Genomic DNA, 22795 nt, shown 5'->3' with positions numbered 1-22795 from the left:
CATTGAAAGGCTCCTGGAAAGACAATATGCACACGACTTTCAGAGAAAGACTATGAGGAGAAAATGGAGATGTCAGCTGATGACCAACAGTTCATGCAGATTGCCTCAAGTTCTGTAATTCTCACAAATGGCCATTATTACTTACCTTTACCGCTTCGTGATAGGAGCATCTGTATGCCAAACAACTATCAGATGGCAGAACAACGAACATTACATCTCAAAAGGAAATTTCAAAAGGATCAAGTGTATGCGAGTGAGTACAGAGACTTCATGAATGACATCATCAGAAAAGGTTATGCTGAGAAGGTACCACTAGAGGATTTAAAACCGGAGAACGGCAGATTGTGGTACATACCTTACCATGGTGTGCATCATAAACGTAAAAAAACCCCTCCGTGTAGTCTTTGATTGTGCATCAACCTTCAAAGGAGCATCACTCAATAATGTACTCCTACAGGGCCCAGACTTAGCTAACTCTCTTATTGGTGTTTTACTCAGATTCCGGCACGAGCCAGTTGCAGTTATGGCAGATATTGAGAGCATGTTTCAGAGTGAGAGTTCATGAAGAGGACAGAAACTTGCTCAGATTCCTATGGTGGCCAGAGGGAGACACAAGCAAGGAATTGGAGGAATATAGGATGACGGTTCATCTATTCGGAGCTGTATCTTCTCCAACCTGTGCAAACTTTGCACTGCAAAAAACTGCAGAGGATAACAGTAACGCATTTGATGGAGAAGTGTCCGACACAGTCAAGTCTAATTTTTATGTTGATGATTGTCTCAGGTCAGTTCCAACAGAGAAGCAAGCAATATGCCTTGTTAGGAACCTCAGAGAAATGTGCTCCCTTGGAGGATTCAAACTAACCAAGTGGGTTAGTAATAGTCGTGCTGTGTTGGCATCCATCCCTGATGATGACAGAGCAAAACACATTAAGAACCTGGATCTGGACAGGGAGAAGCTGCCTAATGACAGAGCATTAGGACTGTACTGGGACATTGAAAATGATATATTCAGCTTTCGTGTCACTGTTAACAAGAAAAACCCCACCAGAAGAAACATACTTGCCATAGTGAGTTCTGTGTATGATCCTCTTGGGTTTCTTGCCCCTTTCATATTGAAAGCCAAGCAAATCCTTCAACAACTCTGTGAAGCGAAGTATGGATGGGATGAAGCGATTCCTGTGGAATTGTTAAAACCATGGCAACGGTGGCTTAAAGAGCTGGATGAGCTGGCCAGATTCCAAATTAACAGGTGTGTGAAACCGAAGAACTTTGGCCAAGTAAAAACTGCACAACCGCATAACTTTTGTGATGCAAGTGAACAAGGTTATGGAACTGCAAGTTATTTAAGGTTCACAAATGATTCTGAAGAGGTACATGTTGCATTTGTCATGGGAAAATCAAGAGTAACTCCACTCAATACAACAACTATCCCAAGACTGGAACTCACTGCTGCCACACTGGCTTCACGAATAGACAGAATGCTTCGCACAGAACTTAAAATTGAACTCCAAGAATCCACTTTCTGGACTGACAGCCAGTCTGTTCTGAAATATCTTCGAAATAAAACACGGAGATTTCGAACCTTTGTGGCTAATAGGATTGCAGTGATCCATAACTTGTCAAAGGTGAGTCAGTGGAGGTTTGTAGATTCCAAACACAACCCGGCTGATGATGCATCTCGAGGCCTGAGCATTGAATCCTTTCTCAGCTCCAAGAGATGGCTTCAAGGACCAGAGTTTCTGGCAAAATCAGAAACAGGATGGCCAGAAAATCCTGTAGAGCTCGGCTCCATCCTCCCAGATGATCCAGAGGTGAGGAAAGAGGCTATTGTAAGTACCACTGTCACCTCTACCTCAGAGAAAAATCCCGCAAGCAGGCTCATTGAGTATTATTCATCATGGGATGACTTAAAAGGAGCTGTAGCCTGGATAATGAAACTAAAGAATCTCCTTCTACAGATGAGCAGGAAAAGAAAAAAGGAAAGTACATTGATTGGTCAAGATAAAAGAAAACCACTAAAAGATCAGACGCTCTTTCTCAAGATGCCTGCAGTCACAGGTCTTTCAGTGGAGGACATTGAAAATGCAGAAAATGCCATTATTTGCTATGAGCAAAGACAGTATTACAAGGAGGAAATCGCCACTCTGAAGCAAGGAAAACTCTGCAAAAGAGGAAGCTCCCTGTATAAGTTGGACCCTGTCATTGATTCTGATATCCTGAGAGTGGGGGGAAGGACGAGGAAGATGGCTATGCCCACAGAGATCAAGCACCCCAAGATCCTACCTAAACATTCTCATGTGTCAAAGTTAATACTGAGTCACATTCACAGACAGGTTGGTCACTCTGGGCGAGGTCACATGCTCTCCAAACTTCACCAACGATATTGGCTGTCTGGTGCCAACTCTTCAGCAAGAAAAATGATCAAATGTTGTGTGTTTTGCAGACGGCAACAAGCTAAAGCAGGTGAGCAGAAGATGGCTGATCTCCCTCTAGACAGAGTTACGCCAGATCTTCCACCCTTCACTCATGTCGGTGTAGATTATTTTGGACCCATTGAGGTGAAACGTGGCCGTGCTCTGGTTAAGAGATGGGGAGTGATATTCACATGCCTTGTAAGCCGTGCTGTTCACTTGGAGGTTGCCAGTCAACTGGATACAGATGCATGCATAAATGCTATTAGTCGATTCATCTGCCGTCGAGGCTCGGTGAAAACCATCAGATCTGATCAAGGCACCAACTTCATAGGTGCACAAAGGGAATTGGGGGAATCTGTGAAACAGCTGGATGATGACAGAATCCAAAGATCACTTCTCAAAAGAGGAATTGACTGGACATTCAACCCCCCCTCTGGAGCACATCACGGTGGTGTCTGGGAAAGGCTAATTAGACTGGTCAAAAAGATCCTCTACTCTGTCTTAAAGGAACAGACTCTGGATGATGATGGTCTACATACAGCTCTGTGTGAAGTGGAAGTGATTATGAATGACAGACCAATTGCAACAGTAACCAGTGACTCAAATGACCTCGAACCACTAACTCCAAATCATCTGCTTCTCTTAAAAACAAATCCCATCATACCCCCCAGACTTTTCCAAAAAGGGGACATCTATTCAAGGAAAAGATGGCGACAGGTGCAGTATATTGCTGACTTGTTCTGGAAAAGATGGGCCAGAGAATACATCCCACTTGTGCAGGAGCGACACAAGTGGAATAACATTAAAAGGAATTTCACTCCCGGAGATCTCGTTGTCATTGTCGATGACAATGCCCCAAGAAACACCTGGCTCCTAGGACGAGTGGTCAAGGCTCAACAGTCCTCGCCTTTATCTCACAGCACTCAATCACAAAAAGTGTCCAAGTCAAGTGTAGGACCCAGAATCCTGTCAAAGTAAAAAGGCATCAGCCCGACTCACTTCCTGAAACCGACAAACCAACTGTCACATCCACTTCAAGCAGTGATTGGCCAAAACAGGAAGTCTGCAGGGTTTGAACTTCTCTCTCAAACTGTATTTTAATTCTTTCACTTCTCGTGTACGACAGAGTGCAACTTCCAGGAAAGATTGTGTGAACGTGGTCGTTGATGAGGTTGTTGTATGTCAGGAGTTGTTAAAGTAGTTTAATGTTATCAGACAGATTGGAGTTAACGAGGTGACAACAGAAGAGAGCAGGTGGCCTTTAATGCTGACAGAGCTGATTATTAATGAATCGTTCTGTTCAGTGAGAATTAAATGAAAAGTTTGTGTTGAATTCTGATATTTGGTGAGATTCAGTTCCACTCTTGTGAAGCTTTAAGAGAAAAAATGACCAAACAAACTTTGACTCTGTTATTAATGTTGTTGAGGACAAAGACGAGCTCTTTCACTCTGTTCTATGTTGCTTTTATTCTTTTATTTTTATATTCTGATTATCTGATGCGTCTCATTTTTACTCTGTCGTCAGCGTAGATTCATTTAATTCCAGGTAGCATCATGTGGAGTCATAATCAAACTGCCCACTGGACTGTTGTTGAGGACCTGATACTGTAGCAGCTGATGAATAAGATGGAGCCACATAGAAACAGATAAATAATGAGACATCAACACAGGATCATAGAACAAGGGGTGGAAATACAATAATCAAAGTGACACACAGCAGAATTCAAATGGACCAAGTTAAAAAGGGACCTAATGAAACCAGAACAAGACCGTCCAAGTTTTATATACGTGTTCAGAGCCGAGGGGCTCGGACCAAAAAAGTGCCGTCACACGTCGGTGGTTCGATCCCCGGCTCCTCCCGTCCACATGTCCAAGTGTCCTTGAGCAACAGGCTGAAGCCCAAACTGCTCCCGATGGTCAGACCAGCACCTTGTATGGTAGCTCACTGCCATCGGTGAGTGAGTGAGTGAGTGAGTGAGTGAGTGAGTGAGTGAGTGAATGGATGAATGAGGGCAGCAGTGCTGTATAAATGCCGTCTATTGACCAAATATTATCAGACTGCTTGATGTGCTTAAAGCTCCTGACTGAGCTCCACATGTGCTTCAAAACCAATAAACCAATAATATTTGTGTTGGTATTATTTGGGACTTATGGAAGCCACCAAAAATATTCCCATGTTAAATCACAATTATGAGATTAAAAAGTAAAGATTATTACATAAAACATCGAAATTATTGAATTGAATTAGGAGAAAAAAGTCAGAATTATTTGATAAAATCTTGAAATTATGAGGTTTAAAAGTCAATAGTAAACAAATTCATTATATGAGATTCCAAAAATTGTGAGATTCAAAAAATCTAAATTATGAGTTAAAAAGTGAGAATTTTCAGATAAAAATTCATAAATATGAGAGAAAATTGAAAAAGGTCAAAATTACGCATTAAAAAATTATAATTTGAGATTAAAAGAGTCGGACTGGTAAATAAAAATTCATAAATGATAGATAAAAATAAAGATTAATCCTAATTGTGAGATAAATTTGACTTTTTGTCTCATAGTAATGACTTAATCTCACAATTATGATTTATCTCATAATTATGATTTACCATGGGAATATTTATATCTTTGTATTTGTTAATAATAATAATAATAAATACATTTTATTTGTACAGCGCTTTTAAAAACTCTCAAAGACACTTTACAAGAATGGAATACATACAAGAATACATAAAATCAAGTGCATGGTGCATAAACTCAAGTGCATAGTGCGATAAGGTTAAGGTTCTGATCCAGAGTCTGTCAGGTCCAGTTACACACTGAACTCTACACTCAGTGTCCAGTTTATTAGGTACAGCGAGCTGAAGCTGATGCAGTCTGATACAACAGTCGTGCAGTAAATCCTCCTTCATGAAGGTTTAATGTTCAGTTTGTTGTTCAAAGACTCGACTTCATGATCAGTTTGCAGGCTGCAGTTTGTGCAGCTGTTGAACTGTTGTGTCTTATTCTGGCAGCTGTTTTTATTATTCTTATTTTAGTTTGAGCCGGGTGTCCCTAATAAACTGGACACTGAGTGTTTACTGTTGGTGTCTGATATCTGAATTGTGGCTCTCAGAGTTCATGTATGTTTCTGTTGTTCACTGATGATGCACTTGTAGTGTTTCATGTCACTTCAGGCAGCGCTTCATCATTTCTATACAAACGTTTGAATAAAACATGAAAAATGTCAAAACTGTGTGTTGTGACTGTTTCTGATGTTTCTGTCTTCAAACTGTGATCAAAGAAATAAAAGTGATTTTAATTTATGGGTGTGATTCTGCAAACCAACCATAACTGTTCATGCACCTGCACCAGGTGTGTTGTTTCATCGAGCAGCCACAGGAAGTGAAATCTGTCAGAGACGTTAGCGCCACCTGCTGCTGTTTGACTGAAGTGTTTTGAGCTCCTTCTGTTTGTGTGTCAGGTTGAATGATGACATGAATCTCAGGAGGACAAACACTCAGTGAGGCTGTTTTACACTTTTATGGAGAACTGGCTGTGATGTGTGTTGTCGTGGCATCATTGCTGCTGCAGATGTGTGTGTCTGAGTGTGTGTTTGGTGTTTGTGCCTCACACAGCTCTCTCCTGGAGAAGAAGGGTGATGTTAGCTGAAACACAGAACTGACTGAATAACTCTGGCTGATGAAATACTCTGACAAACAAAGGCTGCTTTCAGAAGACTTCAACAGATAAATTTGACAAATAATTCACTGATCCTGTTTGAATTGTGTCATGAATGTCACATATGTTTTTCAGTTTAAAAGATAATTTTCCAAGTCAATAAAGTTTCAGTTTGTCATTAAACTAATTAAATATCAGACGTCATTATAAAGACTACACAGCCAACAGTGTCGTTAGTGGCGTCGTCTCGTAACTTAAACATCGTAGAGCTGCTCCTGTATATTAGCAGCTCACAGAACTGAACCAGAACCAACTCTCTCTTTCTTACGACCTTTTCTGAGCCCAGTTGGCTCCATGTTGGTGTTGGTGACGTGTGTTGAGTGAGACGATGTAGTTCACTGAGCGCTTTAACACAAAACCACATGAGATTTTACTTTATTAATAACAAAACTGCGATTTTAATGACTTGAAATATATTTTTAATTGACAAATATATGTGTTGTTCATGACACAGTTCAAGATTAAAGGTGTATTTTACTCTTGCCATTGACCGAAGAAGAAGAAGAAGAAGAAGAAGAAGAAGAAGAAGAAGAAGAAGAAGAAGAAGAAGAAGAAAGTAGCCTGAACAACAACAACACGATCATATTCACCTTCACCAGACTAAACACGTCTTCTGAGTGAGTTCATCAATAACAGAGAGAAGCTGAAAACTCCACATCTGCTGCGGACGCTCACACTGGAGGTCAGTGACGGAGCAGTTAGTGACGGAGCAGTTAGTGGCGGAGCAGTTAGCTGCGTCACGTTAACGCTCCCGCCGCCATGTTGGACTGGACACAAATCAAAGTAAACGGGGGAGCTGCGTCTTTCTGGATAAAAAGTACTGTGTATTTATACTGTGCACTGTGTATTTATACTGTGTACTGTGTATTTATACTGTGCACTGTGTATTTAATACTGTGCACTGTGTATTTATACTGTGCACTGTGTATTTATACTGTGTACTGTGTATTTATACTGTGTACTGTGTATTTATACTGTGTACTGTGTATTTATACTGTGTACTGTGTATTTATACTGTGCACTGTGTATTTAATACTGTGTACTGTGTATTTATACTGTGTACTGTGTATTTATACTCTGTACTGTGCCCTGCTCAGAGGCACAGGATCCATTTCAATGCGCAGAATGAGTTTATATATTAATTCATTATTTCCTCTGTATCCACAAATAAGAGACATGGATGGACCCTATGTATCTGTGGCTATGCGGGTCTGTTGATGACGCCTTTATTCTGAAAGGTCTGTACCGGAAGTGTCGCTGCTTCATCCTGTGAAACCGAAACTGTTTTGTGATGAACTACTAAGGGTGTTGTCCTTTGTGTGAAGTTCCGTTATTTTAGAGACACCATCAGTGTGGTGAAGTCCTCAGAGGACATCACAACTATGGAGCTTCTTCCTCTCGTGTGTCTCTGTCTGCTGAGCTGCTCTGGAGAAACGTCTGCTGCTGGAGACGGTAAGAAAACTGATCATCACTCACTGACAGTCTTTAATTCTCACTTTATTTCATCTGAACAGCGGAAACAATGCGGAAACATGCGGGATGTTCATCAGCTGCTTCCTGCTTTAGTGCGTACAAGACACCTGCTCAGCGCGCTGTGACGTCACACACGTACCCTGATCATCAGCACACATCGATAGTATTGATTGGATCGATTACAGCTGAATTATGCTGAGTTTTATCTCGAGAAAGTCTCTAACAATATGACGTCATCACTGCTGTGTGTGTGTGTGCGTGCGTGTGTGTGTGCGTGTGTGTGTGCGTGTGTGTCTCGTCTCCTTCCTGCTGCGACACTAAACGTTTCTCATAAACTCTTCTGATGAACTGAAATCTTCCGGATGTCGTGATATTGTTGGACTCTTTTCTCGGTGGTGAAATTAAACGTGTGTGTGTCTGAAGCCTCCTGAAGAAACTAAAGTAGTTCCTGTAACATTAAGTTTGTTGCTCCGGGGAGCGTTTTGAGTGTGACGCACATGTAACCGTGTAGTTAATAAAGTAACGAGTGTAACCAGAGACACATATAGACATATATAGACATATATAGACACATATAGACATATATAGACACATATAGACATATACAGACATATATAGACATATATAGACACAGATGCCTCACTGCGTCGGTCCGCTGCTGCGATGCGTCGCCGCCATATTGGAGGAGGCAGCTCTGCCCCGTGAACTGACATGATCCAGATCCTGACATGTAAATGTGATGTCTGTTGGAATAAAAAGCACCAACGTAGTTTTTACACAGTGATTTCTGATCATCTAAGTAATAAAATTAACAATCATGGAGACAAATAATTAAAAAAGTAAAGTTGCAGTAGGCTACTTTTATAAATATGCACTATATATATAGTTTGTATTATTATTATTATTATTATTATTATTGTTATTGTTGTTATTACTATTTTTCTGCATATTCTTGACTTTGAATGGGAGCAGCTGTAACGCAAGCAATTTTCCGTCGGGGATTATATATTATATATGTCTATGAGTACATATATATTATATATGTCTGAGTATATATATTATATATGTCTATGTGTATGTATATATATATATATATTATATATGCCTATGTGTATATATATATATATTATATATGTCTATGAGTACATATATATTATATATGTCTATGAGTATATATATTATATATGTCTATGAGCTTTCACCGTCCGCTCTGTGGTTTAGTAACGGACACTGAACTGTCTTCTGTAGTTCTCTGTGTCATTCATGTCAAATATTCAGTAAGAAGCCTGCAGATGGCGCCGTTCAGTCATTTTCAAGCCAGTTCATTGACAAACGTGATAAATATGGAGGAGATGAAGTGAGAATGAATTATACAATGACACGGTCTGTAATTGGTTCACAATCAAAGTTTTGATCATTTTCAACTCTAGCATTTTTTCCTAATTGTCCTTGCTCATGGTGAACTGATTTTCAGTCTTATTTCTATTCCCACCTATTTGCTGTGGTTCGACCTGCTTAGTATTAAAATCAATTAGCTCGATTCTGGTCCTCTTTCTTTGATTTATTCTCTAAAACATTTTAAAAACCTGTTACACCCTGACCCCTTATGGCCATTGTTGGTGTAACCTAAGAAAACATATCTATGACCTCCTGTCAGCGCAAGGCTTCGGCATTCTCCTCCTTACTAGTGCGGCGGTTGACACACACATCTCATCAAGAGTATCATGTGTAATCTCAAATTAGAAAAGATCAGGTATCCTGTTAACGGTGCCCTTCAGAACTTTCATAAGACATGGGATTATTTTATTGAATTTGTAAAGCAATTAGATGGGCTTCAATTAGAGTGATAAACTTCTGGCTGACCCACTATAACTGTACCCTGGCTGAGGACGATTAATGAAATGCACAACTGGACTTTCAGATTTCTCCAATAATAAATCAGAGAAACATCAGTGAACATAATTCTGTTTAAAAAACATAATTCCTCTGACATGTGAAGCTTTAATTTGATGTCCTTAGAAAGTACAGTGAACATATTTGAATTACAAAGTATAGTGGCCATTTGTCACTGTCTGCGCATGCTGGTGGTTTAAAGGGCTTGTACGCATGCCAGTGTAGGTGTAGGCGCATTCCGGTGTAAGTGCATAACACAGCAAATGTCCAAGCATTACTTCTCTTTTGTTGCAGATTTATTAGGCTACACACAGCCGGCTCAAGAAATATAATACTCACTGTCACAATAACACACAATATTCTGACCTGCGGCGTTACATGCCATGGCACGGTCAAAAACCGCATGGATTCCCCAGCGTGTGCACCTGCGCTGATTAACCCACCTGCCTATAAAGAAACAAAAGCAATGGCCTAAAGAGATACTGCCACCTACTGGCACAAATGTGTACATCACTCATGAACAAAGAAATGACCAATCTGCCTCCTACACAAAGTAAAAAACAACCTGTGTGTTGCAGCTGAGGAACAGGATATACTGATCTGATGATATACAGTTTAGTCTCATATCACAATAACAATATAAAACTGAGATGAAAAAAATCACCACGACGGTCAGTCTCCACCGAGACTTACTGAACTTTCCCCCCAGAAAACAGCCTCCCTCCCCGCGAGTGAAAGAGTCAGACAGCGTCCTGTTGACTGATGGCGATTCTGTAATTTAGAGAAAAACGTAACTTTGTCACTTTCCAGGATGTTTGGTGGGTCAGGATCTCAACCACAACACATTATAACAGCATCTATATGATTATAAACAGTCAGCAGGTACATGTTTAGATTAACAGGAGGACACCGGGGAACACCTTGAAAAAACACACATGTCATCATCATGACGTGTACCGTCACGCCTCTTCTGGACCCGCAGCGCCGGCTTGCTGTGTGAATTACTCTGGTTCGTCTTTAAGCCGGAGCTGCTCGGCTCTGTGTGAACAACCAACGGCGGAGAACTGGCGAACCGCTGCTGCGGCGATAATGCGGCAACTCTGTGTGAAAAGGGCTGGTGACTTGTGGTTGTGATGGTAACTTGTGACCTTCATTTTACCGGTTCGCACATACATTTTTTTAGGGGCAAATGCGAGTGAAGTGTAGCTTAAATATACTTAAAATATGTCAGTACAAGCACGACACAACCAAAACTATTATGTTAGAGGAAACAGGTGTTGAGTTATTGTTGTGGTGTGTAAAGTTGTTATCTGACTTTGTTTCCTGATGACTCTGCATGTTAACATACTGAGTAACACATGTTTTTATCTTCCAGGTGTCAGAGTGGACGTGAAAGAAGATGATGATGCTGTTTTATCCTGTTCCCCCAGCACCAAGGAGGACATCACAGGAAAGACCTTTGACTGGAAGAAAGATGAAAGACGGCATGTGTTCATGTATAATTCAGGCATTCATTCTATTAACAGCAACACAGGTCAAGATCAACAGTTCATAGATCGAGTCTCACATTTTCAAGATCAACTGAAGAACGGCAACGCCTCCATAAAGATCACAAAAACAGAGATGGCCGACAGTGGGACCTACAGCTGCGATTTTCCACGTCTTCAGCCGAGACAAACATTCAACATTGAGCTTGTTGTTGGTGAGTGCTTTCATTAAACAGTTAAAGATGTCCGCTCATTTACTGCTGCGACTGGTTCAAGAGTCCCAGATGGACTTTTGTTGTGGTCAGAATACACATCTGGCAGGGCCTCGAGCCCACAGAGCTGCAGCCACATCTGGAGAGATGACCTCTGTATCAAACATGCAGATATCAGAGACACGCTGCAGATTATGTCTCTGTGCAATGAAATTTCAGCCGTCTATAGTAGATGAAATATGACTTTTACACAGTATTACCTGTCTGTTTCAAAACAATCTAACATGTGTTTGTTTTGCCTTTCAGATCAAGTCTTAAGAGACAGAACAGGTGAAAAATCAGGTGAGTCGTGATTCTGATGACGTCACTCTCCACCTCTGCAGGTGTTTCTGTAAATGTCTTCTCAGGCCTGTCAGTCTAAACACTAACATCTGTGGGCCTGAACCTCTCTGTGTTGAACTGACTGGGATCACTCGTCACTTAAAGGTGGACACGTTTATTATATTATAGTTATACAACAACATCTTTTAATCCAAGAAGCCTGCGTGTTATTAAATCTAATACTTTTATTCAGATTGTCTAATTACATGAAGAAGTAAAATAATTAATTACTGCATTTCCCAAAAAGTCTCCATATAAAGTCTTTTTACTGACGTGACAGAATAATGTAATCTACTTTATTAATGTAGTTTAGTCCCAGGTTCATTCTGGGTTCATGAATTTTAACTTCATGTTTAATATTTATGTCACAATCCTTCTGAGTCCCAACATCACAATATTCCTTTTATTCTTTTTTATCTCAGTAATGATCAAATAGTTTCGCTGTAGCTGAAAGAAGCTCTTTCTGAAGCAGCAGTGACATTTGAAGCCTCTGACATCATCAATATACTCGTCATCATCAAACTTCACCTGATATTCTTCACCTGACACAAGCTCTGACACAGCGGCAGCCATCATATGGTCTTTTTGAGGTTCCTAACTCAGGACAACAACTCCTGCACACTGTTGACCTCAATCAGGAATTTATTTAATAATGTTTTGGTACAAAGACCTTCATCAGGTTCCATCAGGAAAATGCTGAATGCTTCAATGTTGCTTTTTGTTTCCTCCTTTAGTGTAAAGATACACTGAACTAGGTTTGTCAGTATTATCCAGAAAATAATTGAAATCCATAATATTATTCTGATAATCATTAAAATATGCTGAAAACTCTTAAAATGTCTCTAAAACAGACTGGAATAATTTTTCATATTTTTGTTAAAAAAATATTTTTATTGCATCACAGATATTTTAGTATCACAAGAAAGATGCAGGCTCATCTTGTGACAATTCAGAATGAAGCAGGAAATCAATATGACTGTACGTTATTGAGCTAGACATCTTCAAATAAATACATTTTATTCATATAACCCAAAATCACAGTCACATCGCCTCAGTGGGCTTTACAATCTGTACAGTGAACAACATCCTCTGTCCTCAGACCCTCGATTCAAGTGAGGAAAAACTTCACATATTGAGAAAAAAAACCCTTTAAACAAGATGTTAGAAACCTCAGGAGGAGCCACAGAGGAGGATCCTCTCTCAGGACAGACAGACATGTAATAGATGTTGCATGTACGGAAACAACAACAAAATCACAGTTTACAAGTTGCACTGACAGAATATCTGATACAAATTATACATGTAAAGTGTGTGGATCCAGGAGACGACTGAGCAGGACGAAGCATCGAGCCACACGACCTCCTCTCCACCGTGGTGACCTGGAAGAGGACACACAAGATAATTAGCAGTAAAACAGAGAAGATCAGAGTGAAGAGGCATCCAATTTTACAGAAATACAGATAAAAGGAGAAGAGAGCAATGATCCAGCAGAGCCCAGGGTGTGACGATCCAGATCCATCAATATGTGAGGCAGCAGGAGCCAGGAGAGGTAGATGGTCCCAGGGGCCCGAGGTCCATCAGAAGGGAGCCTGAGTGAAAAGAGAGGAGGAGGAAGAGGAGGAGGAAGCTACAGAGAGTGAGAGAGCAACACAGCTTGCAGCTTGTGGGAACAGAAAACAAAAACAAAAGTTAGAGAAATGCGATGTTAATCGAGATAAACAGATTGTTTCTCATCGGCAGGACAATGTGAATTCTAATACTAAAGGTGACTCATGGAGACTGAGACCGACCCACCGAAGAAGCGAGCAATGGAAGTCAATGACTAATTAAAGGTTAAGTCAAAGAAGTGAGTTTGAGTTTAGATTTAAAGGCGTCAATGGAGCCAGATTGTCTGATGTCAGCTGGGAGGTTATTCCAGAGGAAGGGGGCACGATAGGAAAAAGCCCTGCAGCCAGCTGACTTCTTAACCCTGGGAACCACCAGGAGCCCTGAGCACCTGTTCAGACTCTAACTGCAGCACTCTGAACCATCCGAAGACTTTCAGTGCTCTCACACTGCAGACCCTAAAATAAGGCATTGTAATTATCCAGCCTAGATGAAACAAAGGCATGAATCAGGATCTCTGCGTCAGCTGTGGACAAGAAAGACCTAATTTTACTCCTAAAATAAAAAAAAAAAAAATGTATATTCACATTTATCCCAATAATGGTAATTCACCATCATCAACTTATCAACTAGAGTTTTTATAGCAAACCACAATCAAAGTCTTCATCCTCCCGTCCCTTCACTGGACCAACCTTTAGGGAAGGAAAAGATCATTTAATTTAAAAACATTGAAGCGATGCACCAATCATACGTACGTAGAGTCAAATGTAAGTGCAGCTGGATTCTGTTAGAAACAGTTGTTTCTGTTGGAAAAGTTCACGTTACAGAGTCAAACAAGCTTTGGAGCTTCAGCATCATCTGCTCATCTCTTGGTGCTTCTGAACTGTGTTGTTTGTGTAGATGCTGAGAAGAGTTTCTAATATTCAGTCTGCCCTCGTTGACATTAAACACTCATGTTTAAAAATATATAATTGTAAAAATAAATAAAACAACCCAGTTAAATCTTTCACAACCTTCTCTTGGCAGAAGTTCAACTAACTTTATGGTTAATTTTTCTTTCAGGCAGCATGAGTAAAGTAGTTCTCACTAACATGTGACACATCAGGTGTGTTTACCTTTGAACACTATGTTTTATATTTTATTACAATCTTTATAGTTCAGTTTAACAAGTTGACTGTATTTGTGCTTCTGCCTCAAACTGGAAACAGTTTAAAATGTTTGAAATATCGTCCCATAAAATGATGCTGGAGGCTTTTTTTGTTTTTCTCTTCACACTGTAAACTGGATACAAGCAGAGTGTGGATGAACAAAATCCCAATGTTACTTTAATAATGCTGAAACTGTCTCTTTATAATCTGTTGTTTATAATGTGTTCACAGGTGCAGCTCCAAAGCCATATATCGATATACTTTATGTTACAAAGGACAGGGCGCTGCTGCAGTGTGAAGCTCGTGGTGTTCCACTTCCTACAGTAGAGTGGAAGGACAGTGATAATAAAACTCTTCATGCTGAGAAGCCACAGATCTCAGAAAGAGGAGGTCGTTCATACATCACTGTCAAGATTACTGTGACCAAGAACGACACCTACCGCTGTGTAGCTACGCAGAAGGAAATCAGCCATCAGATATCTGCTGTGATCCCTGTGCATATCCCAGGTGAGATTCTTCCTAGTTGTGATTTAATATGTAAATAATTCCTTTATAGAAATGATGACGTTGGTTCATCAGTCACCAGAGATTAGAGAGAGAAAGTGAACGTTTATTAATTATTAACACTATATGTGCTGTATGTGATGCAGTTAGATCCCCAGTATTACACTCACTCTCTTTACAGTAAATATATTTCAGAGGAAACATCTGAGGACAGTTATGAAGCTCATTGAGAAGTTTTGTGCATCATGAATCTCATAGTATCAAACTGCAACACACACAAATCTTTATTTTACCGTAAAGAACAAATTCTGAAAGGTCAGCACTTATCCAAGTCCTTTTTTATACTCAGCCTAGTTATATGTATGTACAGGATGTAGTCTCACACACAGCTGAGCTTGTTGAGCACATAATACATGTGTTTGTATCGACACAATTGAACTCTGATAACACAAGAGGAGCACATGTTCATTATTTTATAACACGTTTTTATGTTAGTTCAGTGTAACAGAAAATATTGTTTAGTCATCAGACACCAAATTTCATGTGACGTCATTTCAAGATCATTTTTTCAGCGTAAACATTGGAGGGTTGTCCAGACGATCATATGTGCTGCTGGCATGATTGTGTTTGCAGGTGTAAATGTTACCAAACTTTTGGAAGATTTTAAAAATGTTTGATGTGTCATGTTTTATCTAACGAGGTGTAATTAAGTTCTTCATGTTTCTCTCCTTCTTAAACACACTGTAATCCTCATGTACAAGCAGAGAAGTGATGAACAGGAAACATCATGTTTCATTTATAATCCTGTAATTGTTCTTTATAACTGATGTGTCAGAACCAGGTGAGATTCTGTTCTAGTCGTGTTGTTTCACAAACAGCTGGAGGAGTGAGTGCAGTCAGTAGTGTAGCAGTGGATGAGTGAAGATGTGCTGTGTGGATGTTGAGCTGTAAAAACAAACCAAAGGAAACCAAAAGCCCCGACACAAAGATGTGTGAGCAGATGTTCTGAAGGATTTCTGTACATGGAGCACATCAGGCCCAGGTGTGTCCCCTGCTGCTGATGAAGCTCCCAACAGGTCTGCAGCCCTGGAGACAGAAAGCACAGCAACAGCAGAGTGAAGCCGTCAGAGAGGCGTCACTGTGAGCTCTGTTTAGATTAGAGAGATTAGAGAGAGACTTTATTAATCCCAATGACAAACTGCAGCGTCACAGCAGCCGAGTTACACATGAATCACACAACAAACACCATGAAGACACTCAGACAGGAAGAGAAGAGTTTACTCACTGATGACTTTATTATTTTATTTCTCAACTACAAACTGAACTCAGACTGAAAACTAGGAGCAAACTTTAACTCTGAATATACACAATGATAGTTCCTGTAATAATATGAGATCATGGAGGCTTTGAACTGAGTTTTTACTGGACAGTTAACACTTGTCATTAGTACCATTGTATTCAGGCTGTAACTACAAGTCTCCAACATTAATTATCAGTTTATAATTGTAGTCATTGTGACTATTAAAGCAGCAGAAGCTGATCAGAGATCTCCTGAAGGATTTGATGCTGAAGGATGAATTCAGATTCAGAAATCACGAGCAAACCTGAAGTTTCACAGCAACATAAATGATCCAACTCTGCAACATGTTCCTGAAATAAAATATGGATCCTGCTGTGATCTTTAGTGAGCTTTTGTTAACTGAGACAGAAGAATTGTTCTGATTATATTATTTAAGAATCTGTGTGGAGAGATGTGAAACTGAGTCTCAGTCTATATGTGTCTGTAAGAATCTCTAAATATTGATTCTGTTCTTTTATTAATGAGTTAAAGTATATTTATGTTTAATAGTCGGAGCTTCAACAGACTCACGCTTCATAAAACCTGTGACTGTGTGTTGATCTGCTCCCATCAGGCCCAATAACTGTGGAGCCGACCAGCACCAACAAGCTCACAGTGATTTTAACCTTCATGTTTCTGGACAGTAGTCAGTGGTCCATTTATTTCTTCACTGCTGGGACCAGAACCAGAAGCAGCCTCTGAGCTGTGGAGCCCAGCAGGAGGAAACTGGACCTGAGATCAGAGCTCACATCACTGTTCCTGCTCACATTCATCCCAGTGGAGTTTTCATGTGAAACAAGTTCAGATTTCAGGAGCAGACTCACCTTTACCTGTTCTGTGTGAGCTGTGAGGTCCAGTCTGCTGTTTATCATCTGCACTGACGTTCTGACTGATGCACTCACTTTGTATCTGTTTCAGGGTCGTCTGCTGGATGGATTTTTGGTGGAGTTGTCTGCCTCGTTTTAGTTGTTGGTGGTGTTGGGCTTTGCATCAACAATCGTAAGAAAAGTAAGTTTAAATATTGTATCAACAGATTCATGATGAGCAACAACACACCTCATTATTTACATTAATCTCATGTTTAGAGTGTTGACAGTTTTCTTATTTTCTCAGACATTAATCATCTTGTTGGTATTTACATTTGTGATTTTCTTGAATAAAACTTTGTTTTCTTTCCTGCAGATTAGAAGATAAGACGACTGCAGTCTCAACCCAGTTCAGCAACACCACTGAATCCAACTGATCCAGAAAAGTAACCAGCTCTACATGTGCTGTGAAGTTTTCTGCTGTGTGTGTTTCCACCATGCTGGATGATGGTGAAGACATTTTGTTTGGTCTTCTCTTATTTCAGGCAGTTTGAGGATTAAAACTTGGTTTTAAAGTTAAAATTAATTTCAGGTTGAGGTTTAGGGTTCAGGTTGTGTTGAGGCAGATAGTTGAGATGGAAGCAAGATAAAAAAATGTTGGCATGTTTCTCATGAACACGACCTCAATCTGTCCCTGAACTAAACCAACTGTTTTTATACTCTGACCTCACAATCTGAACCTTATCAGAAGTATTGAGGAGAGTATTATAACAGCATGTCTGCTCGATGATCTACAGAGCAAACTCACAATTAATATACAAAATATACACATATACAGTCCTCGACTTTATCTCACAGCACTCAGTCACAAATAGTGTCCAGGTCAAGTGTAGGACCCAGAATCCTGTCATTAGGGACTTAATGAAACCAGAACAAGGCTGTCCAAGTTTTATATACGTGTTCAGAGCCGAGGGGCTCGGACCAAAAAAGTGCCGTCACGCGTCGGTGGTTCGATCCCCGGCTCCTCCCGTCCACATGTCCAAGTGTCCTCGAGCAACAGGCTGAAGCCCAAACTGCTCCCGATGGTCAGACCAGCACCTTGCATGGTAGCTCACTGCCATCGGTGAGTGAGTGAGTGAGTGAGTGAGTGAGTGAGTGAGTGAGTGAGTGAGTGAGTGAGTGAATGGATGAATGAGGGCAGCAGTGCTGTATAAATGCCGTCTATTGAGCAAATATTATCAGACTGCTTGATGTGCTTAAAGCTCCTGACTGAGCTCCACATGTGCTTCAAAACCAATAATATTTGTGTTGGTATTATTTGGGACTTACGGAAGCCCCCCAAAATATTCCCATGTTAAATCATAATTATGAGATTAAAAAGTAAAGATTATTACATAAAACATCGAAATTATTGGATTAAAAAATGAAATTAGTCAATGAAAAGGTCAAAATTGTGAGAAAAAAGTCAAATATGAGATAAAAATTATCGAAATTATAGATTAAAATCTGAATTATGAGGAAAAAGTCAGAATTATTTGATAAAATCTTGAAATTATGAGGTTTAAAAGTCAATAGTAAACAAATTCATTATATGAGATTCAAAAAATTGTGAGATTCAAAAAATCTAAATTATGAGTTAAAAAGTGATAATTTTCAGATAAAAATTCATAAATATGAGAGAAAATTGAAAAAGGTCAAAATTACGCATTAAAAATGATAATTTTGAGATAAAAGAGTCGGACTGGTAAATAAAAATTCATAAATGATAGATAAAAATAAAGATAAATCCTAATTGTGAGATAAATTTGACTTTTTGTCTCATAGTAATCACTTAATCTCACAATTATGATTTATCTCATAATTATGATTTACCATGGGAGTATTTTATTTTTTATGAAGGCTTATTTTATTTTCTATGAAGGCTTATTTTATTTTCTATGAAGGCTTATTTTATTTTTTATGAAGGCTTATTTTATTTTTATATTTGTATGCTTCTTTGTATTTGTTGCGGTTCTGATCCAGAGTCTGTCAGGTCCAGTTACACACTGAACTCTACACTCAGTGTCCAGTTTATTAGGTACAGCGAGCTGAAGCTGATGCAGTCTGATACAACAGTCGTGCAGTAAATCCTCCTTCATGAAGGTTTAATGTTCAGTTTGTTGTTCAAAGATTCGACTTCATGATCAGTTTGCAGGCTGCAGTTTGTGCAGCTGTTGAACTGTTGTGTCTTATTCTGGCGGCTGTTTTTATTATTCTTATTTTTGAGCCGGGTGTCCCTAATAAACTGGACACTGAGTGTTTACTGTTGGTGTCTGATATCTGAATTGTGGCTCTCAGAGTTCATGTATGTTTCTGTTGTTGACTGATGATGCACTTGTAGTGTTTCATGTCACTTCAGGCAGCGCTTCATCATTTCTATACAAACGTTTAAATAAAACATGAAAAATGTCAAAACTGTGTGTTGTGACTGTTTCTGATGTTTCTGTGTTCAAACTGTGATCAAAGAAATAAAAGTGATTTTAAATTATGGGTGTGATTCTGAGATGATCTGTGTTTTACAGCAGCTGTCAGGATACCAAAGAGACAACAGAGCAGATAAATCCTCTTTAAAACAAGGTTTCTAGAGACAGTTTATGATCAATAGAGAGCAGAAGCCACGCCCCTTCCGGTTTCCCTCATGGGACCTTATTTAATAAAACCTTTGTCTGTTAGTGATTGAAGAGAGACAGATAATTTATTGATCCTGTTTGAATTGTGTCATGAGTCACACACGATGTTTGTCAGTTTAAAAGATAATTTTCACTCAATAAAGTTTCAGTTTTTGAAAACTTCTGAATAAAAAGCATGAACGTTCACATTGAACTGATTTTGATGGCTCGTTTTTATATTCAGTGATTTATATTCGTTTGATCTGCTGTTCGCTGTCCAACAACACGGATCGGGATGGGAGTTGACTGCATAAGGAAGCGGCGGAGAGCAGAACCAGAACCGACACCGACCAGAACACGGAGCCAGAGACCCGAGGAGAACGGAACTGGGCAGTGTGGTCGGCTGGACGCGGTGCTGGAGCCAAGAGAAAGTTTCCTCTGGACCGAACCAGGAGAAGGAGGTAAAGCGCTGCCATAAAAAGTCCACGGCCATTAAAACTGTGTGCACAAAAGAACTAACGGGGAAATCCTGATGCACTGGTGTCTTAGTTCAAAGTAAGAGATAATAACATGTAAAGGTTTACACAAGGAGAGTCAAGTTCATCAAACGGAGCAAATGGGAACTGATGCTGAAATTGAAGCTGCAGGTGCAGAAACAACAGTTTTACAAACATTTTCACATCAAGATGGAACAAAATCCTGTTTTGAGGAGCAAAGGCCAAAAGAAATAACTGTTGTCATCCCTGATGCAAAGCTCGAAGAGTCCAGAACATCGAGGGGAAATAAAAACTGACCTGTCACAAAAGTAAAAAGGACTGAAAATGCTTCACCTGCAATTTATGATGTTTCTACACTAAAAATTCTTCAAAGACAAAATGAAATACCTGAACTGCTGATACAACAACAAAGGACAAGCCAACTTTTCACCAAGAGATACACCTGTTTTGGAAGGTGACCCTTTAAAAACTCAAAGTTTTCATGCAAGCCTGTAAACACTGTGGAGGAGAAAAGTGCAACTGAAGGGGACTGCATGTATTTTCTGGAAAGACACACCAGAGGGCGGCCACGAGACATGGTACAGAGTTGTTTACACATGAGTCCTGAGAGGCTTTGAAACAGCTGAAACCCTCCTACAAGAGCATTTTAGCAGTGAAACAAAGATCACAGCAGCTTACATGGAAAAGGTTCTCAGCTGGCCTGCTGTTAAGGCTGAAAATGTTTCTTGCTCCAGGATTACACTTTATTCCTGTGTGGATGGAACCGACTTTAACAACAACACTTGTGTCGTCTCAAGCCTTTAGAAGCCAAACAGCGGCAGGTAGTAATGGAAAACTCCCAGTTCTTCCAGTTCAGGTGAAAGCAAGAAAAGGCAACAAAGTGATTCACACTGATGCATTTTCAGACAGTAGATCAACATCTACATTCTGCTCTGAAGGTCTGATGATATATGATATGTAACTCGGTATTTCGAAATTGTTACTTTCACAAAACATTAACACGATGAGATTTCTGATCAATAATCATCATTAATGTGGATATAATGACTCAGTGGGTAAAGAAAGTATCAGAACAGTCTGCTGTTAATCATCTGCACTGACATTCTGACTGATGCCTTCACTGTTCATCTGTTTCAGGGTCGTCTGCTGGATTGGTTACGTTGTGGTTCTTAGTGTTTCTGTTGCTGTTCTAGCTTTGCTGCTTTGGAAACTCAATTGTAGGACAGGTAAGTTTAAATTATGTATTTTATCAACATGTTCATAATTAACAGACACCACAACTCATTCTTTACATGGATCTCATGTTCAGAGTCTCGACACTGTTTTATTCTCTCTGACATTAATTATTCTGTGTATTGACACTGAGTAGGATCAGGTCAGGTGGGACTTTCTTCACTGTAAGTACGTTTTGTTTCCTGCAGACAAGAAGAACAGCGGCGCCAGAACTGACCCAGATTCAACAACACCATTTACCAGAGTTCACCTGATCCAGAAAAGTAATTTGCTCTACGTGTGCTGTGAAGTTTTCTACTGTGTGTGTTTCCACCATGCTGGATGATGGTGAGGACATTTTGTCTGGTCTTCTCTTATTTCAGGCAGTTTGAGGATTAAAATTGGTTTTAAAGTTTAAATTAATTTCAGGTTTAGGGTTAAGGTTGTGTTGAGGCAAGTAATTGAGATGGAAGGCTGTTTGTCGATGTGCATGTTTCTCATTAACACGACCTCAATCTGTCCCTGAACTAAACCAACTGTTTTTATAAGATGTCCTCATAATCTGAACCTTAACAGGATCATAGACAGTAAGATCACAGCATATCTGCTCCCTCAACTACAGAGCTAACTTACAATTAATATACAAAATATACACATATACAGTCCTCGCCTTTATCTTCCAGCACTCAATCACAAAAAGTGTCCAAGTCAAGTGTAGGACCCAGAATCCTGTCAAAGTAAAAAGGCATCAGTCCGACTCACTTCCTGAAACCGACAAACCAACTGTCACATCCACTTCAAGCAGTGATTGGCCAAAACAGGAAGTCTGCAGGGTTTGAACTTCTCTCTCAAGCTGTATTTTTAATCTTCTTTCACTTCTCGTGTACGACAGAGTGCAACTTCCAGGAAAGATTGTGTGAACGTGGTCGTTGATGAGGTCGTTGTGTGTCAGGAGTTGTTAAAGTAGTTTAATGTTATCAGACAGATTGGAGTTAACGAGGTGACAACAGAAGAGAGCAGGTGGCCTTTAATGCTGACAGAGCTGATTATTAATGAATCATTCTGTTCAGTGAGAATTAAATGAAAAGTTTGTGTTGAATTCTGATATTTGGTGAGATTCAGTTCCACTCTTGTGAAGCTTTAAGAGAAAAAATGACCAAACAAACTTTGACTCTGTTATTAATGTTGAGGACAAAGACGAGCTCTTTCACTCTGTTCTATGTTGCTTTTATTCTTTTATTTTTATACTCTGATTATCTGATGCGTCTCATTTTTACTTGCTACATTTTAGTCATAATCAAACTGCCCACTGGACTGTTGTTAAGGACCTGATACTGTAGCACCTGATGAATAAGATGGAGCCACATAGAAACAGATGCTTGTAGCGCTTAAAGCTCCTGACTGACCTCTACATGTGCTTTAAAACCATCAGACTTCACTGAACTAAAGCTGCTGT

General features: G+C 39.7%; 1 protein-coding gene and 1 long non-coding RNA gene across 2 annotated transcripts; both read left to right on the top strand.

Moving 5' to 3' along the window:
• The first annotated feature begins 4927 nt into the window (after positions 1 to 4927).
• Positions 4928 to 5646, top strand: LOC140998679 (uncharacterized). The gene is made up of 2 exons (XR_012179452.1): positions 4928 to 5050; positions 5193 to 5646. It is a non-coding gene; the product is annotated as an uncharacterized lncRNA (long non-coding RNA).
• A 1664-nt stretch (positions 5647 to 7310) lies between these two features.
• On the top strand, positions 7311 to 19509 carry LOC140997569 (V-set domain-containing T-cell activation inhibitor 1-like). Its single transcript, XM_073467514.1, has 7 exons — positions 7311 to 7343; positions 7474 to 7586; positions 10931 to 11202; positions 11506 to 11541; positions 14565 to 14840; positions 17095 to 17184; positions 17359 to 19509. The coding sequence occupies exons 1-7, from the start codon at positions 7311 to 7313 to the stop codon at positions 17361 to 17363; spliced, it is 825 nt and encodes a 274-aa protein (XP_073323615.1). The 3' UTR covers positions 17364 to 19509.
• Positions 19510 to 22795: the final 3286 nt, after the last annotated feature.

The sequence above is a fragment of the Pagrus major genome, chromosome 6, assembly GCF_040436345.1.
Source record: "Pagrus major chromosome 6, Pma_NU_1.0".
Taxonomy (NCBI): domain Eukaryota; kingdom Metazoa; phylum Chordata; class Actinopteri; order Spariformes; family Sparidae; genus Pagrus; species Pagrus major.
The sequence above is the reverse complement of the archived record's forward strand: the minus strand, read 5'-3'. Positions and strand labels throughout refer to the sequence as shown.